Source organism: Diplodia seriata (assembly GCF_021436955.1).
Source record: "Diplodia seriata strain FDS-637 chromosome Unknown scaffold_4, whole genome shotgun sequence".
Lineage (NCBI taxonomy): Eukaryota > Fungi > Ascomycota > Dothideomycetes > Botryosphaeriales > Botryosphaeriaceae > Diplodia > Diplodia seriata.
The window spans coordinates 2,268,861-2,286,424 of record NW_027117311.1 but is presented as its reverse complement, the minus strand read 5'-3'; the positions used below and the strand labels follow the sequence as shown (position 1 = coordinate 2,286,424).

The following is a 17,564-nucleotide window of genomic DNA, read 5'->3' as shown; positions in this document are numbered from 1 at the left end:
CTTCACTGCTGAAAGAAATTTCGTCGAACTGTCTCGTGCATCGTCCGACCGGGTACCGATGAGGAGGAACTGCCTTCCCAGAATGACGGTAAGTAGCGATTGTTTCCGGTTGGGTTGCGCAACCGCGCTCGCTCAGCTCTCGCCTTTTTCCCTTGTCGCTCCACGCCGCACCGCACCCGCCGATCCCCTGTAAAACCCAGGTCCACCAATGCGCCTAAGTATAGCCAGCCAGGCAGCACGCGGCGCAGCAAGGTGCCTTTGATGTGGGCGCTTCTGATAAAATGCACATCGCAACCTACTTACCTTTTCACGCGCTGGATGACACTCGTTGTCGTCCTGCCACGCTTCTCCGTTTTCTCTGCCTGCCAAAAGAACGTGTGAGGTGCGCCTTCATTTTTCGAATCAGGCAACCCTGGGCGGAATGTGTCAGGCCCCACATATTTGACCGTCGACACCCTTAACCATCAACCAACCATGCACGCCGGCACAAACCGTCACGACTACGACGGCAACGACTATCAGAGTCTCGACGACCACAACGGCAACAACAGCAACGACAGAAGCGTCGGGCGACGAGCTGCCGCCACCTCTGCTCCCCATAACGATGACTCTTCCTGGCCATCGGAGCCCAGCAGTCGCGTGAGCAGTCTGGACTCAGGAAACCGCCGACGGTCCCAACTGCCGTATTCGCCTGTACCGGACGTATCGGATGAGGAAGAGGGGGACGATGATGAAACCGACGACGACCGCAACCATGGCTATTCCCGTGTCCCAGCAGCCTCGCAAAGGCTGTCCTGGATGTCCGATTTGCCGGGGGATAGTGGCCACGGCGTGAGGCCTGCAGACTCTCCACCGCCGGATCACGGACAGCCGCGGGACTCGGCGACGACACTCGCGAGCAGCAACTCAAGTCGTCGCGGCGATCGTGGTTACGACGAGGCCGCAGCAGGGAAAGAAAAGGATGCCTCGTACGAGATTGCGCAGGTGATGACGGACGGCGATGCTGCCGCTCGTGAAGAGCCGAAGTGGACACCGTTCCACCTGCGACGGCCGTTTTTGCTGGCTTTCGCGGTCGTGTGGGTGCTGATGATTGTGGCCTTGGAGGTTCTGTATTTCTTCTCCGAGCGCGACGGCGGGCTGGCGACGGTGGAAGAGAGCCTGCATTATTTGTGGACGTATGGACCGACGTTTGGTAAGTTTTTCCCTTTTCGCGTCAGCTTTTCCTTGTGGAGAGCTCCGCACTGACAGGTCCTACTTGCAGTATTGACCATGGCCGCTGCTCTATGGGGCCAGGTGGAGCACAGCGCGAAGCAGATCATGCCGTGGTCGCTGATGAGCCGCGGGCGGACGGTGGCAGAACACAGCCTGCTGCTGAATTACCTGACGTCGTCGATGCCGGGGTCCCTGGTCCGATCGCTGCGGAGAGGACACTTCGCAGTCAGCATCGGCATCTTGGGGTCCCTGGTCGTGCGGCTCCTGATCATCTTCTCCACCGGCCTACTAAGCCTGGAGTACCACTCCGTGGCCAACGGCAAGGACTTCGTCTTCGCCGACAGCGTCAACCTCGCGAAGTCGGTGCACTATACCAGCGAGAGTAGTGAGAAATGGCGGCCGTTGAGCAACAGCGTCAATTTCTGGGCCATTCTCAACTATAATCTGTCTTATCCTCACGGTGCAACGTCGCAGTATGCTCTGCAATCATTTGCGTCCAGTGATGATGGTGAGCACTGTTCGTCTTGTTGGTCTTGCTTTCCCTTATGGTTAACGGCTATCAGGCAACTATATCAACGTGACGGCCGATGCTCAGGTGTTCGAGGCCACATTGGAGAACTGCGAAACCTTCAACTTTACCTACGACACGGGGGGCACATCAGACACCTTCGGTATCTCCTGGTATAGAGCGGTCCCGAAGCAATACTGGAGCACTTTCGAGCCATGGTGTTACGAAAACCATGTGACGTATGGTGATTCGGGCTCCGTAGCAGAGGGTCTGCTCAACGAGTTCCAGAACATAACGCAGCACGTCTACAAGTGCACGAATTCGACGCAAATAGAGGAGCAAGAAGATCGCATACTCATCACACTCGACACTTGGCTCTCGAGTGATCAAGCAGTAACATCGGGCATGATGTGCGAGCCGAAATACTCGCTGACCCGGCGGACGGTAACGAACACGACGGGAAGCACTGAGATTGAGGATGGCCTCAACGTGAGCGCCGAGGTCAAAGAGACGTTGGATCTGGGCAATCGACCTTTCAACATCACCTCGAATGTGGTAAAGAGCATGGAAGGTGAACGCCCTGACGGGGTCTTCGACATCGAGGCGAATGTATGGTACACGTTGCTTAACACGACGCAACCTCAGAGCAGCCTGCGGGCCTTCAGCAACACAAGCCTGGCCATGGAGCTTTCGCAACGCGTCTTCCCTGGTTACGCGGCTTACACCATCAAGAAGGACTTTATGGACGCTTCGAACGAGACTGCGAAGGGCATGGTCGTGTTCACCGAGAATCGTCTCTGTGTGCAGGAGCTTTCGCTGAGACTCATGGAGGCTCTCCTTGCGCTGCTGACACTTCTCAGCATAGCTTTGTGCTTCGTGTCTCCCGGAGTTTTCCACCGTGACCCCAGGTCTGTGGGCGGTCATGCCTTGATTCTGGCAAGGAGTCCAGGACTCAACAAGCTGCTATGCGGCTACGGCGCTTCCTCGAAGCAGGCCCTAAAATCACGTCTTTCCGGCTACACCGCGCTTTTCCCGCAGCAAAGATCAGCAAAAGATGCTGCTATCGCCGTCACTCCAAAAGATCCTACCAAGTCCGAGGTGGAACCCTCCAATGCCGGCCCAGACGAACTCGAGCAACGGAGATGGTGGCACCCCATCCCCATGACGTGGTGGTTCAGAAGCTCGCTCGTAGCGGCCGCGATAGGCATCATCGTAGCGCTAGAAGTCCTGCTGCAGTCATCCGAAAAGCACGACGGACTCGGCGACGTCGACCTCGATGGGTATCAAAAGTACGCGTGGACCTTCGTCCCAACCCTCGTCATGGCAACCATCGGCCTGGCCTTCTCCATGGTCGACTCCACCGCGCGAACGCTGCACCCTTTCCATCTACTCCGAAAGGGCAACGTCGGCTTCGGCGAGCTGCTCTACGACCCGGCAGGCCAGGTCTCGCTCGTGGCGGTGGGCTGCGCTGCGTGGAAGCGGCACTTTGCGCTGCTGGCCATCATGTTCACCGGCTTGCTGGCGCCGCTATTGACCATCGTCACCAGCGGTTTGTACACGGCAGAGCCGGTGCCATTGACACGCAATGTTTCGCTGCAGATGCGGGACTGGTTCGATATCGAGAACCGCACCGTGGATCTGTCCAACAGCGTCTATGGCGACGATGGCGAGGCGTGGACCGTCTTCCAGCTGCTACAATTCTCCAATCTGTCATATCCACAGTGGACGCACGGCGAATACGCCTTCACCAGCTTCAGCGCCGACGACCTGCTCGGCCACGACGACAGTGTGAACAGTACGACGGCGGCGCCAGAGGGGAACGACAATGACGATGGAAGCACGACGGGCATGAGCGTGCGCGCGCGCTTGCCCGCCGTCCGTGGCAACCTGAACTGCAGCCTGCTGCACTACTACACAGACCGCAACTTTACCTACGACATCGGCACCTACAACGTCGAGCGGCACACCCTCATCCCCATCGACCCGCCAGCCGGCTGCCACACGCCGCCCTACAGCAGCAACAGCACCCGCCGCCAGATCTGGCTGTCGCCCGACACCATCGGCCAAGGAGGAGGCATCGGGCAGGAGGGCGCCTTCGTGGCGCAGCTCGAGGACGACTACGACTCCGTGTCGCTGGCGTGGGAGGAAGAGTACATTCAGTCGACGACGTCGGTCCGGCTGTGCGGCGACGGCCGCCAGCACCTGTTCTACGGTGTCGGCAGCGCGAGCGGGTACAAGGCCGAGGTCTTCGACGAGTTCGCCCTGCTGCACTGCGTGCCGTACGTGCAGGCGTTGTTCGTCACGGCGAACATCTCGCTGCCGGACCTCAACCTCCTCGAAAGCGAGGACTCGCAGCCACTGATACCCGACGAGGACTCGGCGGCCTTCCTGTCCGCCTCGGCCAGCGCGACGGCCATGGGCAACACCGACTTCGACACCTTCGTGTCCGCCCTCGTCAACGGCAGCGTTGTCGGCGGCGGCGAGCTGTCGTCGCTCGTCGGCCGCGGCAACGTGGACGAGTTCCGGCAGAAGCTCGAGTCGCTGTACGCCGTGTACGTCGCGCAGAAGCTGCATTTCAACTACCGACGCGATCTCGATCGCTCTTCTTCTTCTTCTTCTTCCGACACCAACGCGACTTCCTTCCTCTTCGCCGCAGATGAAGGGACGTCGTCGAAGAACTCGACGAATGCCGCCGGCACGATGGAGCGGTTCGTCGGCGGCGCGGAGGGGCCGGATGCGGTGTTGACGGATCGCACAAGGTTGCGGCTGAAGCAGAGTGCCGTGTCGACCCGGATCTTGGAGGCGCTTATTGCGGCTATGGCGGTGTGTTTGGTCGCCGCGGCTGTGCTGGAGGGTGCGCAGTTGCGGCGCGTTGGGGGTGCGGGTGGGAGAGTGTTGCCGAAGGATCCGGGGAGCGTGGCGGCGAAGATGAGCTTATTCGCGGAGGGCGACGCGTGGATGAGGCAGGTGCCGGCTGGGGCGGAGAAGTGGTCTGATCGGGCGGTGGCGAGAAGGGGCTTGTTCGAGGGGTGGGTGTTTGAGTTGGGGTGGTGGGGTGGTGTGGAGGAAGGAGGGGGAAGAAGGTTTGGGGTGGATGTTGGGAGGAAGGCGGATCAGGGGTCGTGGTGATTTGGCATGATACCTATTTGACATTTAATCCGACATTTCAATTTGCTTCCCTTCTTCTCTTGTGTTACGAAATGAGACTGGACATCTTGCCGCTCCTCCCCTTTTCAGATCTGCCTCGTCGCAACATACCCGAGAAAGACCGTCCCGGCGGACATCCACCAGCTAGCGACCCCGAAAGCGCCTTGGATATCCTGCTCGCAAACCGCCCACAAGACGCCAAAGAGAAAGCTTCCAAAGACGAAAAGAACCATCATGACAGCCCATATCTTCTTCCAGTGCCATCCTTCTTTGAAGTGTAGGCCCCACCCGAATACCGGTTCGCCTGATTTTCCACACAGTTGGGCGTTCAGCTTCTTTGGGATCTGCTTCAGGATCCAAGTCTGGGTGTCGTCGACGCACTCGGGATGTTGCGCTAAGTGCAGCATGAGGTTGGGTCCGACTGGCGGCCATGTGTGAGGGGGTATGGGGGCACAGTCGTATTCGGGATTGGCCGAGTGGGGATGGAGGACGGTGGGAAGCAGATGCAAGGCTGCGGGCCACAATGATTGTCGTGCGCATGGATGTCGGCGGTGTCGCCGAGGAGAAGCGTGAACTGCCATGATATGTGAGCGCCTCTCACTATGTTGATGTTCGGCTTTCGAACGCTCATATACCGGGGTTATTACCTTCACAAAATGGATTGCACGAGTGGTGCTTAGCGAGAACAGGGAAGACAATCTTCTACTGCGCTCGCGATAGACTTCGCCAAGCCGTACGAATAGGTCACGGTCTAGTTGTACTCCATCTACGCATTGATGGTGCAGTCGCGCGCTAAGACTACCAACGGCGGCGCATATCAGAACATTGGTCGTGCTCGACGCTGACGGAGACTGTCTTTCTTGAGCAGATGCTGCTGTACTTAGTGGATTGGCAACAATAAAATGCTTCAGACATTGCGAACAAATATCTTGAATGAAGGTTGGGATAGTGAGGTGTAAAGAGAGAAAATGTTCTAATCTAAGTTTTGATAGTGCACGGCGCTACATGCAGTAATAAAGGGATTAATTCCCACAAGGCTGGCACAAATCTGCCTTGCCGCAATCCTGGCATGCTTCGCATGCACAAAAATGTCATATTGCATAGACTCAGCCTCACAGGAAAAAAGTGGTGCGTTCCATAGCACGATCGCTTGCGTAACCGAGTCACCACTCATAAGCATCGCCACAGTGATTTGTGGAAGATTATCCGACACTATATTCCCTTGCATGGGGTGTTAGTGGACATGTACGGATAGAGGTGCGGAAATTTGGATTATGTAAAACCAAATAAGCGTAGACTTCAACCATCTACGTTAGTAGGGTCGCAATGCCTTCCAATGCACGGATTCCAGAAGCGTCAAACGCAACCTACTGTGACACCAGCACATCTCGTTCTGCGACCTGCAGACGGGATCAGCCCAAAGCGACCGTCGTCTCTTAGGAATGTGGCCAGTCCGACAGCCAGAAAGTCGAGACAGCGACCACGCAACGAAACGGGAGGACGAGACGGAAAAAAGAACCGGCAGCGGCAGCATCATCAGCATGGAGCTTGGAACGAAAATAAATCCACGAGGGCTTCGTGCGCTGTCTCGCCGAGCTGGGGGAAGAAAGAGAAGTATCCTTGGATCGACCAACTGTGAATACCTCAAAAGGACGAGGGAATGCGCAAGCTACTGGCTGACGTCCCGTCCACCTACCGGACGTTGGACGACGACGTCGCTTTCAAGCCCGAACGGCCGTGCGGTTGCTTGCGCCCGCTGGCTGATGAGGAGAGAGAGGGGGTGGCACTGATAGTTGCCGTATTTTTTTTGGGACAATGAAAGTGGAAAGAAAGACCATTGTGAGGGTGGGGCAAAAACAAGATGACTATCGATTACGAAGGCTCGAGATTGAAGGACACGGGTTCCAAGCCAACGCAGGAGGGTTTTTGGGTATGGGTGCAGACCACAGACTGTGCTTGAGGCAGTCGGGGAGGGTTTTGGCGGTGCTAAGTGGGTGTTGCTGGGGAGCATGACCCAGATGTTTTCCTGCATTGGAATATCAGTGCCTGTGTATACAAAGTTTCCGGGCTCCAAGCCTCGCCGTTCGGATGTCTCAGCCAAAACCTTCCGCTGCACGCAAGACAAAAGCAAAAACACGAGCCTAAGCAAGGAGGCTTCGGAGACAATAAATCACCAAGGGGCGTTAGGCGTTCACACACGAGATCCTTAAAAAAAAAGTAGGACGCCCTTCTCCCTCACACGTGGTGTCTGAATCCCGAAGAGTCCCGCGCCGACGTGAGCCGGTCTTACAACATATACGTTTGTGTAGCACATAGCCTTTCGTTCCTGCTTTGTGCAACACGCTTGTATTGACTGCGACGACAATCCGTACGTCGACGCAATTGAACCGGGGTGTTGAAAGTTTCCGGCGAGGCTATTCGAAGACAGGCGGTACCTCACTGAGAGTGTGTGCCATCCGTGCCCCTACTGAGCGAGCTCGAGTATGATACGACGAATTGCTTACTGGGGTGAAGTGGACTTTGCGATCGCTTTCGAGGCCGTGAAGGCAATGCTTCCTTTCGTTATCGGCGTGGTCTTGGACTGATTGACCTGTGGAGTGGACAGTGTTTGTAACGTGGACTTGAATGTCTAGAGGTCATCTATGGGTCTATCAGTGTTCACGTAGCAACTCGGAAACATAACAGTTGAAGATTCGAGCAAAGAAATGCTGCAGTGATGATCAAAGCTGGCGGGGATAGCGAAAGCCCATTGTGCCTGGGCGGGAAGAGCCAACTACCCACTGGTTTCCGCTCTGGTGCCGTCAAGGAGCTGTGATGAGTTTCGCGTATATGCAGCCAGCTCGGCAGGAGTCCACGGACAGCGAGAATCGTCTTGAACGACTCACCGGCATTTCTCGGCACTTGAGACACCGTTCCAGACAGCCGTACCACACTCGAAGGATTCAGATGCCAGAGAAAGACGTCGAGTCAAGGACCAAGCTTCCCGCCTCCAAGAATAGGGCGCCTAAAGGCAACGGGCGGGAGGATCATGGCCGAGCCAAGAAAGTCGTCTCGTGTTCCGCCAGCCACGCTCACCGCTGGCCGTTCGCTTGCCAAGGGCGATACGAGCCGCACGACCCGTTCTCATTAGCAAATCATGCATTCGAATCCGGAGAACCGCGAAGCGAGCAGAGAGGGCGAAAATGTTTACCGCCGAGGCCAACGAGGCAACAAATCGGTTGGCAATGGAGGAATCGGAGGGTGGTGTCCAGTTATCGAGTTTTACTGGATAGTGAGAATAAGCCTTCCCTGCCGCACCCGATTTAGATACAGCCTGGAAAGCGCCAACAGCTGAGAGGCTCGAGAGGGCACTTGATCGTAGCCTTGGGCCCTGGCGGATGCTTCGCCGGTGAGGCCTGCCGTGGCTTTTCGTAGAACCAGGGAGAATGGGTTGGTGGAAGGAAAAGGCTTGTGAAGGAGCGCGATCCCCGAATACCTGTTTCTCGAAGATGTGAATCTTTGCCACAGGCTTCAGCCTCTAGATTGCACTAGCGAGGTCTCATGGCCAACTTCTGCAGTGAGATACTGGCGATGGATCCCTCGGAAGAACGGATCTCTATCTCTGTCTCGAACAGGGTGCGAGACTGGTGATGGCACGCCCCTGGCATCCGGGGTGCCATACCGCGCGCCAAAAGCAGGCAGTGGGCGGCGGAAGATCAAGGAAAGCAACTCACATCGCATCGCTTGAAAAGACCCACCCAGATCCTGCAATGGAGGCAGTGTTGGCGCTGGCTTCTGCCTGGAAATTGTCGGGATGGAGATAGAACTATTGTTTGCATGCATACCAGGTGAAAAGATCAGGCGCCGCAGCAACCAGCGGTGCGGCAGAACTGCATGTCGATGTACCGGTGCTGGGGCTAATGGCGCTGGTGGCGGTTCGTCATATTAGAGACTGGGCTGAACGGGGTCCACAGAAGTTCCAGCGCAGAAGTAGGCCTATCTGCCTCAATATATGAATGTCTCAATTTGGAGCGTTCGCCGGGATGACGCGTAAGCCGAGCATAATCCGGATTTCAGCAAGCGCAAACATGACTAGACGGCCGACGAATTCAGCCTTACCCGCATTAGAAGAGTCCAGTTCATTTATTCCGTTGGCAACGGTTGCTCACCGCTTCCAACCTCTGCCACGAAGCTCTCGGCCTGGCGCAGAGGCTGCCGAGTAAGCCGAAGGTGCATGCGTTGGGGGAGCCGACCCGAACCCGACGCCATTTGGTCAAGCATGTAAGCAGAAAGGTCGGCAGACCAGCGTGCCACCAAGAGAAGGATCGGATGTTCGTTTTCGTGGACAAGTCGTTTGGAGTAATGGTCGTCCGTCTCCCAGGACACGTGAATGCGCGTTCGGACGGGGAGCTTCCGATCGAAAAGAGCCCCGGTGCTCCCCGCTCATCTAGATGCTGCGATCTCCTTCGCCACTTTTCGTGTCCATTGTTTTTGCTTTTGGCGCGTCTTCGGACCCCGAACACCTCGGTATGTTGGGTAGGTTTCGGCGAGCGAGTCCCCGCAGTATACGGCTACAGGGGAGACGTACCCATGTATAGACTTGCATTAGGCAAGCCTCCAATCGCCGTCGCTCTCATAGCGTGTGCGCTTCCGATGCTGGCGCTACCATTGGCTGCATAGCTGAATGTGGAGCCCTTTGAGCACCGCCGCAGAAGCCGTGTGGTACTATGCCCTGATACGTCGTGGTCATCCCAGGACAGCTGGGCAAGCGATGCACGCCCGTCAGCAGCAGATGTAAGTCATCGGCTCTACCTAGCCTATTGGGTCATGCCAAAAAGTGATGCTGACTCTCGCTTCGCCGACGGAAGGGCTGCATGGGCGTAAGTGCTTGTAGGCAGCATCTTGCTGCAATCCTGACAATCAACAGTGGAATTGGCTTCGCGTCATCCAAGTAGTGTTGTGTATCGACAAGCAAAGCGCACGCGCCCTAGGGATTTGCTGCGATGCACCGCCAGTTGGGAAATGGCCCGACGCAAAAGCCTCCAACAGCACCTTGACCTTGCTCTTGATTCCTTCCGCCCCACACGCGGCGAGTTGGCAGCTGCTTCAGCCCCGGATGTACAGGGCCAGACGCGGTGGTCGGTGGCCTTACGCGGGGAATGCTGGACACCCCGACTGACGATCATAGCAAGGCCGATCCTATTCGCATCCTTTCCAGGGCTTGAGAAAACGAAGAGGCGCTCCAATGGTGGGGAGCACAGCGACAGCAAGCGAGAGGATGGCATGCAGCAGCTCGTTCTCAGCGCCGAGAGCACGGTAGTGGCAGGCCAGGCTCCCGTTGCCAACCAACCCGAACACAAGCAACAGGGATGGCTACCAAGACACGCGGGTTCCGCGCCTTGGCATGACGCCGCAGACGACGTTTGTCGGGCTGGTGCCGCTCCGCCACGGCGTCCTCCTTCCGGCCCCCGTGGCTGGGCTTGGGTCGGGTATTCAACGTGCTTCTCATCCCGTGGCATGTGCCGCTGCAGCCTGAATGGGCTGGACGGCCTGCGCTGGCTGACGGTGAGCCGCCGCCACAACACAGGACGGACCAGCACGGGGCTGACAGTGCGTTAGCCCCGAAGGAAGGGCGCAACGACATGGGCGCTGCCGGGGTCGGGAGTCGAGAAACGCCATTCGATTGCGACGTCGGGCGACAACAGGGTCTTCGCCGGGGCGCTGCTCACGCGGAGGCTTTTGCGCCTGGGGGGCCCCGGGACAACATACTTTTTCTCGGCGTATTTGACGACGGCTTTAGATCGGCAGCTGTGATGGTCAGACATCGCGGGCGAACGTCGCAAGGGTGACTCGAGCGCTCTCTGGCAGCCGGGCAGCGCGGGGGTGGAAGCCAGCTGGATGCTTCCAGAGGCTTGTGCGCGGACATGCGAGGCGCAGTGCACGAGCTGTGAGGCCTCCACGCTTGCTGCAGGTTTGCGTGCCGGAATCGAGGCGTGAAGGCGGGTACACAGACGCAGCATCGGTGGCGTGGTGACAGACGCCGTGTAACTTGCGAAAGGAGAGGTGGGCTGAATCGCAAATTGTTTCCGCATCGCTTGTGGGCTGCGTCGTAGGGCTGAGCGGCTTCCTCGCTTGCGCGTGTGCGAAAACGGCAAGCACAACGACGCGATCACTTCCCCATCCGGCTTCACGGTCTGCATTGACTCCCGTCTGCATTGCATCACACCATTGTTTAACGTTGAGGATCCCAGGAAAATGCATTTGTGACTAATTACAACCACGTCTACCAGCGCCATTCCTGTGCTGCCCGCTGTACCGAAGCAGGCGTTGATTCGTGGACTCATAAGGCTCAGAAGAAGCTCAGCACTAACAAAATAGTAGGCCTCGAAAGGGAATGCTATCCCTACACCCTCCTCCACGTGGCCTCGGGAAGAATGTGACCGCCCTTGGACGTGCAGGCTTTCACTGACGCCGTCGGGGTCACCGTAGTCGTGTATGTCCAACTGGCACGTGTTAGTATGGGGTAAAGTAGAGTAGGAACGCGCCACATACGTCTTGTAGATAGTCTTGATAGCAGTAACGGTCGTGTACGAGATGCTCGTCCTGGTCTTTGTCGGCGTAGGCGCGGTGATCGTGACAGTGGTCTTGCCCGAGTAGACGGTGCTGGGCGCAAGAGTGGATGAGACGGTCTGCGTGGTGAGGACGGTTTCGGTGGTGGTGGAAGGAGCGGCAGTGTGGGTGATGGTTGTGTTCACCACAGTGTCTGCCGTGATGGTGATTGTGGCCTCGTCAGGAGCGCGCTCATCCAGCTCACGCTCGTTGAGACGTTCGGGGATCGACATGCCGCGCCGAAGACGGGCCTCGCGGATCATGCGGCGAGCCACACTGGGGTCCATGGGCGTATCGACAGCATTACGAACACGGACCGCCGCGCCAGACTGCAGGGCTGCGACGGAGACGCGGGTGGGAGTGTATGTTGCCGTAGGGTCGTGCTTGGATGGCTTGGGCGGGACGGTGCAGCTGGCAGTCTTGGTCTTGGTGACCGTGGTCAGGGTCTTGGTCCAAGTATGCTTGGTTCTGGTCTTGACCCATGTGACCCAAGACGTGACAGCCTTGGGGGTCACTGTCTTCTTCGCCGTAGCAGACGGAGAGGTGATGGTCTGAGTGTTCGGGACCGTGTCCGTCACCAGGAGCGTCGAAGTCAGGTTGGTGGTGAGGATAGGGGTTGAGGTGATATCCCATGTGACGGTCGAAGTGTAGGTGCTGGTGACTTGGGTGCCAACTGTGAGGAACAGCTCACGCTGGTATGCGTACGGAGAGTCGTCCGTATTAGGTCCGTTGTTACCGAAAACAACGACGAGCCAGTCTCCGCTGAACATCTGACTCTTCAAGATCGGACAGCTGGATAGCTGCGGGGTGTCATCCGGCGTGACGGCAACGTCGGTGCAGATGTACTCCGTGTAGTTTGGGTCGACAAGGAGGACATCGGCGGTCCCACCAGCACAGCCCTCGAACTCAGACACCTTGGAATTATGTCAGGACCATCATTCTTACTCTAGTTCTGTCACGAGGGACTTACAGCAGTGAAGTTCTCTGCTAAGGCTTTGTTGATGAAGTAAGAGTTCCCGTTCTGGAAATCAATACCGTACGACACACAGTCTGCGAGGGCTCCGGGCACAGCGGCCAGAGCCGCAGCCAAGATGCTCAGACGAGAACGAATGGAAGGCATGAGTGCAAACGATGCGGCTGCGACACGAGTGCAGATGGAAGTCAAAGCGACTGTGATGAGGATGATACATGATTTCTACTGGGCCGGGTTGGCTTATAAGTGCGGCGAGCAGGCAGCATGCTGTCTCCGGCTCGTGAACAGCCTCCTCAGCTCGGCAGCATCCTAGGAGCATGGCATACGAGGACAGCCGACTCTAGGAGTCAAAGTACGCGAAGCATCGATGCCTTGCCGAGACGGCCAAAAGCGGAAACACTGGACTGGCGGCCGGCATGGTTAGCCAGGAACAAGCGCAACTGCAACGTTGGATGCAGCGCGGGAAGGCAGTGGCTGCTCTCGTGAGAAGCGGCTTGGGCGGAGCTGGGCGCGTTGGGCGGGGTACGGCGGGCTCTGCGCTGGATGCGAGCGCGACGTCAACGAGGAGTCGCGATGGACGGGCAGGGGCGCGAAGTGGGCCTGATGAGCCGCGCGGGGCCAATGGGCCAATGGGCCGGACTAACGTGGCGCCGGCGGGCGGGCCACTGGCGGGCGGCGGGCAGCTAGCTCGCACAGACGGGGCGGCGGCGATCCTCTATCTTTAGACGACCGCAAGTCTGCTGGCCAAACTCTCCGCGCCCTCGTCGTTCCATGCTTACGCCCAACAAGTCCCGATCGAACACCCGCCGCGCCCCGCTCGCGACTTCATGCACCGCGTCAGCCCGCATCAATCGCCCGGCGATTCCCACGCTAGCAGCCGGCGCAAAACGCTGTGTCACCGCTTCTCCCGCCGCCGTGGATAGAGCTCTGCCCGTTTTCGTCTCAGGCGGTCTGCCTTGCCTTGCCGGCCCCCGTGCTTGGCTCATTGCTGACCGCAGCCATCTCCGCGAGCCCCGCTGCCCTGCCCAGCCGTTGTCTTTGCCCGCCATCTTCCTGCTGCCATGCCTTCACTCTTTGCCCGTCGTGCGCCACACTGCCCCCGCCCTGATCGACTGGCTCCCGGATCCGCATGGGTTAGCGAAGGAGAATTGACCAGGCGTCTGGGTCGATGCTTAGCCTCCTTCTGCTCGGACTTTCCGGACTTCCCACTAAATGCCGACTATCTTTACTACCCTTCAACGCGTCAGTACGGGGAGCTTGATGCCTGCCAAGACGCTTCGGCGCCGCCCCGCTACCACTATCTGTGCTGCCACTTCATCGCCATACTTGCCGACAGTGGGCTTTTCGGCTCGCCGTCTCCCAGCCTAGGCCGCCGCTGTTCTGCATTAGACACGTCTGGCGTCTGGTTGCCATTTGCACTACTAACCGATTTGCACCACCGCTTGTTTCAAGTCACGATAGTTTGGTTCGGGAATCGTCATGTCTGCAGGAACGCCAGGAACAATGCCATTTCTGCTGTCAGCGGAGACTTGCAGGTCAGCGTACCATCTGACAATTTCTCCTGTCAGCAGCACAAGCAAGTATTGCCGTGGTTTGCGACGATGGGCCAACTGCCGATCCCGCCGTCGTCTTGCGGCTGACACTCTAGGCGGAAACCACGCGGAAGCCTCATCCAATATTCTTGCGTACAGAATCATCTGATGGGACGGCCTGAAGGATCCGCGTGGGCGGCATTAGTGGGAGCCTTACAGCGGCTAGACGATGTGCCTGCGTCTGCCCAGACCATGCAGAGGTTGTCATTCGGCTGCCACACGTATGTGCAATCCGGCCCTTTGAGATACTAAAATAAGAGATAGTAAGCCGCCGACCCTACCGAGCTGCCACGGCACGCGGGAAGTCCAAGCCCCGAGGGAGTGTGGCTGATGAAAATGCCGGGCCAGTCAGCATGGCTAGCTGACCGTCTGCCTGCAGTCCCGCTCCGGTCCCGCCTCAGGTCTTGGCTCTATTACCAAAAGTGGGTATGCCAGCGACTGAGACATGATCTTCCACCAATTTGAGTTCGCTCTGGCTATGCAACCCTCGTGTCCGGCCCTAGAACAGCCATCGCTACCAGCCCTTTGGGTGGGCCTCCCTGAGCTCGCGCTTGGCAAGGATTAGCCTGCGCTCATCGAAGTATCATTGCACCGTGGGCAGATTCGTTAATTCTCAGCCGACCTTTGGAGTAGCTGCAGCTGTCCCTGTCAATCTACCGTGGGGGCTAATCCCAAGTTCCCTTGCAATTTACACCACCCGTCTGTTCCGTATCAGGACATCGTAGCCTTTAGCTGAGGTTGACGGTGACTATGTAAAGGCCTTTCAACCCACCACTGGTTCAGTCATCACATTCACTCCCCAGCTCTCCTCTTAAGAGCATCAACAGGAAGCTCCAAGAGCTTTGTCTTCTTCAGTCTTTTCTCTCCGGTCGTTGGCATCTCTTCATCTGAAGGGTCGCTTGCGTGCCTGCCGCCATGGTCTCACTCAAGCAAATCGGTGTCAGCCTGTTGGCACTGACTGCGCATACGTTCGCTGCTGCCATTCCAGAGGCCGAGCCAGCGGACCTTGTCGTCCGTCAAGCTACCACTACGGTGAAGTCTTCCTCGACTACGGTGAAGTCATCGTCGACTACTGCGAAGTCGTCCTCCACTTCAGCTGCGTCCGTCTCGACCACGGCGAAGTCATCGTCGACTTCAGTCACTGTGTCTGTTTCGGTCAGCGCTTCTGCGTCGAGCAAGGCTTCCTCCTCCTCGGTCAAGTCCTCTTCGACCACCTCCAGGGTTCCTGATGCGGCCTGCACCAACAGCCCCAGCACCAGAGGCTGCTGGAAGAACGGTTTGAGCATTGCAGCCGACTTCGACAACAAATACCCCACCACGGGCAAGACTGTCAAGTACACTCTCACCGTCACCAACGTTACCGACTGCCAAACGTACATGAGCAAGGGTATTGGCGATGGCTTCTGCAGGCCGATGTTGCTCATCAACGAACAGTTCCCGGGACCGACTATCAATGCAGGTACGCGTATTACCAAGCCTTCAAAGTTACGTGAGCACTGATCATGTTTTGCAGAATGGGGCGACCAACTTGAGTAAGTGCAAGCGAGCCGTCACGGTCTGATTTGGGAAGGTCAAGCGTTAGGTCTGTGCGCTGGACAAGCATTGCTACGACGAGCACGTTCGGTGTACTTCAACAGCAACGCTTGGGAGCGCATGCACACTTCAGCTCAAGGCCGACACTGTCATGAATTTAAAATAAACTCTGACTGACATGGGCTTACAGAATCACTGTCGTCAACAACATGCAAGACAACGGCACCTCCTTCCACTGGCACGGCATCCGTCAATTGAACTCTTGCCAAATGGATGGCGCTAACGGTGTCACCGAATGTCCAATTCCGCCTGGCAAGAGCTTCACGTACAAGTTCCACGCTACGCAATATGGTTAGTCTGGGCTCGCCTTCCGTTTCCTTTCCGTAAGCTTATAATCTGTTACAGGAACAACATGGTACCACAGCCATCATTCTGCTCAGTATGGTGATGGCATTGCTGGTGCCATTGTCATCAACGGCCCTGCAACGGCCAATTACGATGTGGATCTGGGTCCTGTCGCGCTCACTGAGACGTACGACGAGACCGCATGGACGAAGAACTGGCTAGCGCTCCACGTCGCAGCTCCTCCAGAGCCTATTAACATTCTTTTCAACGGATCCATGGTGAACACCGCGGGCGGCGGCAAATACAACACCATCACTGTCACAAAAGGCAAGACTTATCGTCTGCGCCTCATCAACATGAGCGTGGACACTTTCTTCGTCTTCTCCATGGATGGCCACCAGTTCCAAATCATCACTTCCGACCTGGTGCCGGTCCATCCCTACAATGCAACCTCAATCATGATGGGCATCGGACAGCGCTACGACATCGTCTTTACGGCTGACCAGCCAGCCAGCAACTACTGGATGCGCGCAGAGATCGCTGATTGCAGTAACAACCTGCTCAAGGGCTCGTCCAGTGTTGTTCTGGGTGGTATTCTGAACTACGACGGCTTCGACAAGACGGACCTCCCCGTCTCAAGTAGTTCCACCATCGAGACCAGCGCCTGCGCCAACGAGCCGTACACGAAGCTTATTCCTTGGTGGGAGACCACGGTTCCGAAGGACCAGTTCGCCGCCTCGCTCGAGGGTATTGACCTGACCTTCAACGGCGCTGCCACTGTTGAGAACCAGACGGTCGTACAGTGGTACCTGAACGACAGCGCCATGAATGTTGATTGGGGAAGGCCGACCCTGCAATACTTTGCGGATGGCGACACCAACTACACGGACTCGATGAATGTCTTCCAGATGCCGGCCGAGGGCAAGTGGTCGTTCTGGATCATCCACAACAACCTCAAGACATTCGGGCTTGACCACCCTATCCATCTCCACGGCCACGACTTCTTCCATCTCGGTGCTGGTGTGGGCGATTGGGATGGCGACGTCGACAAGCTGACGTTCAACAACCCCATGCGCCGTGATGTCATGATCCTGCCCGGGTCGACTTCAGGAGGTTACCTGATCATTGCTTTCCCCGCCGACAACCCAGGCGCCTGGCTCATGCATTGCCATATCGTAAGTACTATCCTATCAGCTTGGCCTGCAGCGCTAACACATCTCCAGGCATGGCACGTCACCGATGGTCTCAGCCTGCAGTTCGTCGAGAACCCTGGCTCGTTCACGGGCGATCTTTCGGGCATGAAGCAGAACTGTGCCAATTGGAACGCCTACGACCCGGCATACGAGAAGGAGGTGGGTGATTCCGGCTTGTAGGGGGACGGCGCTATGCAGTGAATGGTTGTCCTTCTTGTTCTGGGTTGCATTTCCTGGTTTCCTGGGTACACAGACTCATCTCTTTTTTCTCGCGAGGGCATTACGACGGCGTTGATGACGGGCATTGGAGCGGGACGAAGCAGAGCATAGGCGAAATAAAACAGCACATGTTATCTCCATGCGAAGGGGTGATGAAATGTGCAGCAATATGCTAAGATTACCCCTACTTGGTTCGCGCCACGGTGTTAAGATTGCGGACCCTTGACGACTGGTACGAGGAGCGTGTGGCGCAT

The 17,564-nt window shown here is 57.3% G+C and overlaps 3 protein-coding genes across 3 annotated transcripts; 2 read left to right on the top strand and 1 right to left on the bottom strand.

Annotated features, from left to right (window-relative positions):
- Positions 1-474: 474 nt before the first annotated feature.
- Positions 475-4,380, top strand: SLS55_004554 (uncharacterized protein; the record flags this gene model as incomplete). The annotated part of the gene is made up of 5 exons (XM_066776010.1): positions 475-523; positions 776-1,192; positions 1,262-1,720; positions 1,776-4,272; positions 4,377-4,380. The coding sequence occupies 5 exons, from the start codon at positions 475-477 to the stop codon at positions 4,378-4,380; spliced, it is 3,426 nt and encodes a 1,141-aa protein (XP_066633891.1).
- A 6,081-nt stretch (positions 4,381-10,461) lies between these two features.
- Positions 10,462-12,575, bottom strand: SLS55_004553 (uncharacterized protein; the record flags this gene model as incomplete). The annotated part of the gene is made up of 2 exons (XM_066776009.1): positions 10,462-12,369; positions 12,426-12,575. 2 exons carry the CDS (start codon positions 12,573-12,575, stop codon positions 10,462-10,464), a joined length of 2,058 nt encoding a protein of 685 aa, XP_066633890.1.
- Positions 12,576-14,935: 2,360 nt separating this feature from the next.
- Positions 14,936-17,271, top strand: lcc1_1 (laccase, multicopper oxidase, benzenediol:oxygen oxidorectuctase; the record flags this gene model as incomplete). Its single annotated transcript, XM_066776008.1, has 6 exons — positions 14,936-15,031; positions 15,293-15,479; positions 15,534-15,552; positions 15,744-15,904; positions 15,959-17,073; positions 17,122-17,271. 6 exons carry the CDS (start codon positions 14,936-14,938, stop codon positions 17,269-17,271), a joined length of 1,728 nt encoding a protein of 575 aa, XP_066633889.1.
- Between the last annotated feature and the right edge of the window lie 293 nt (positions 17,272-17,564).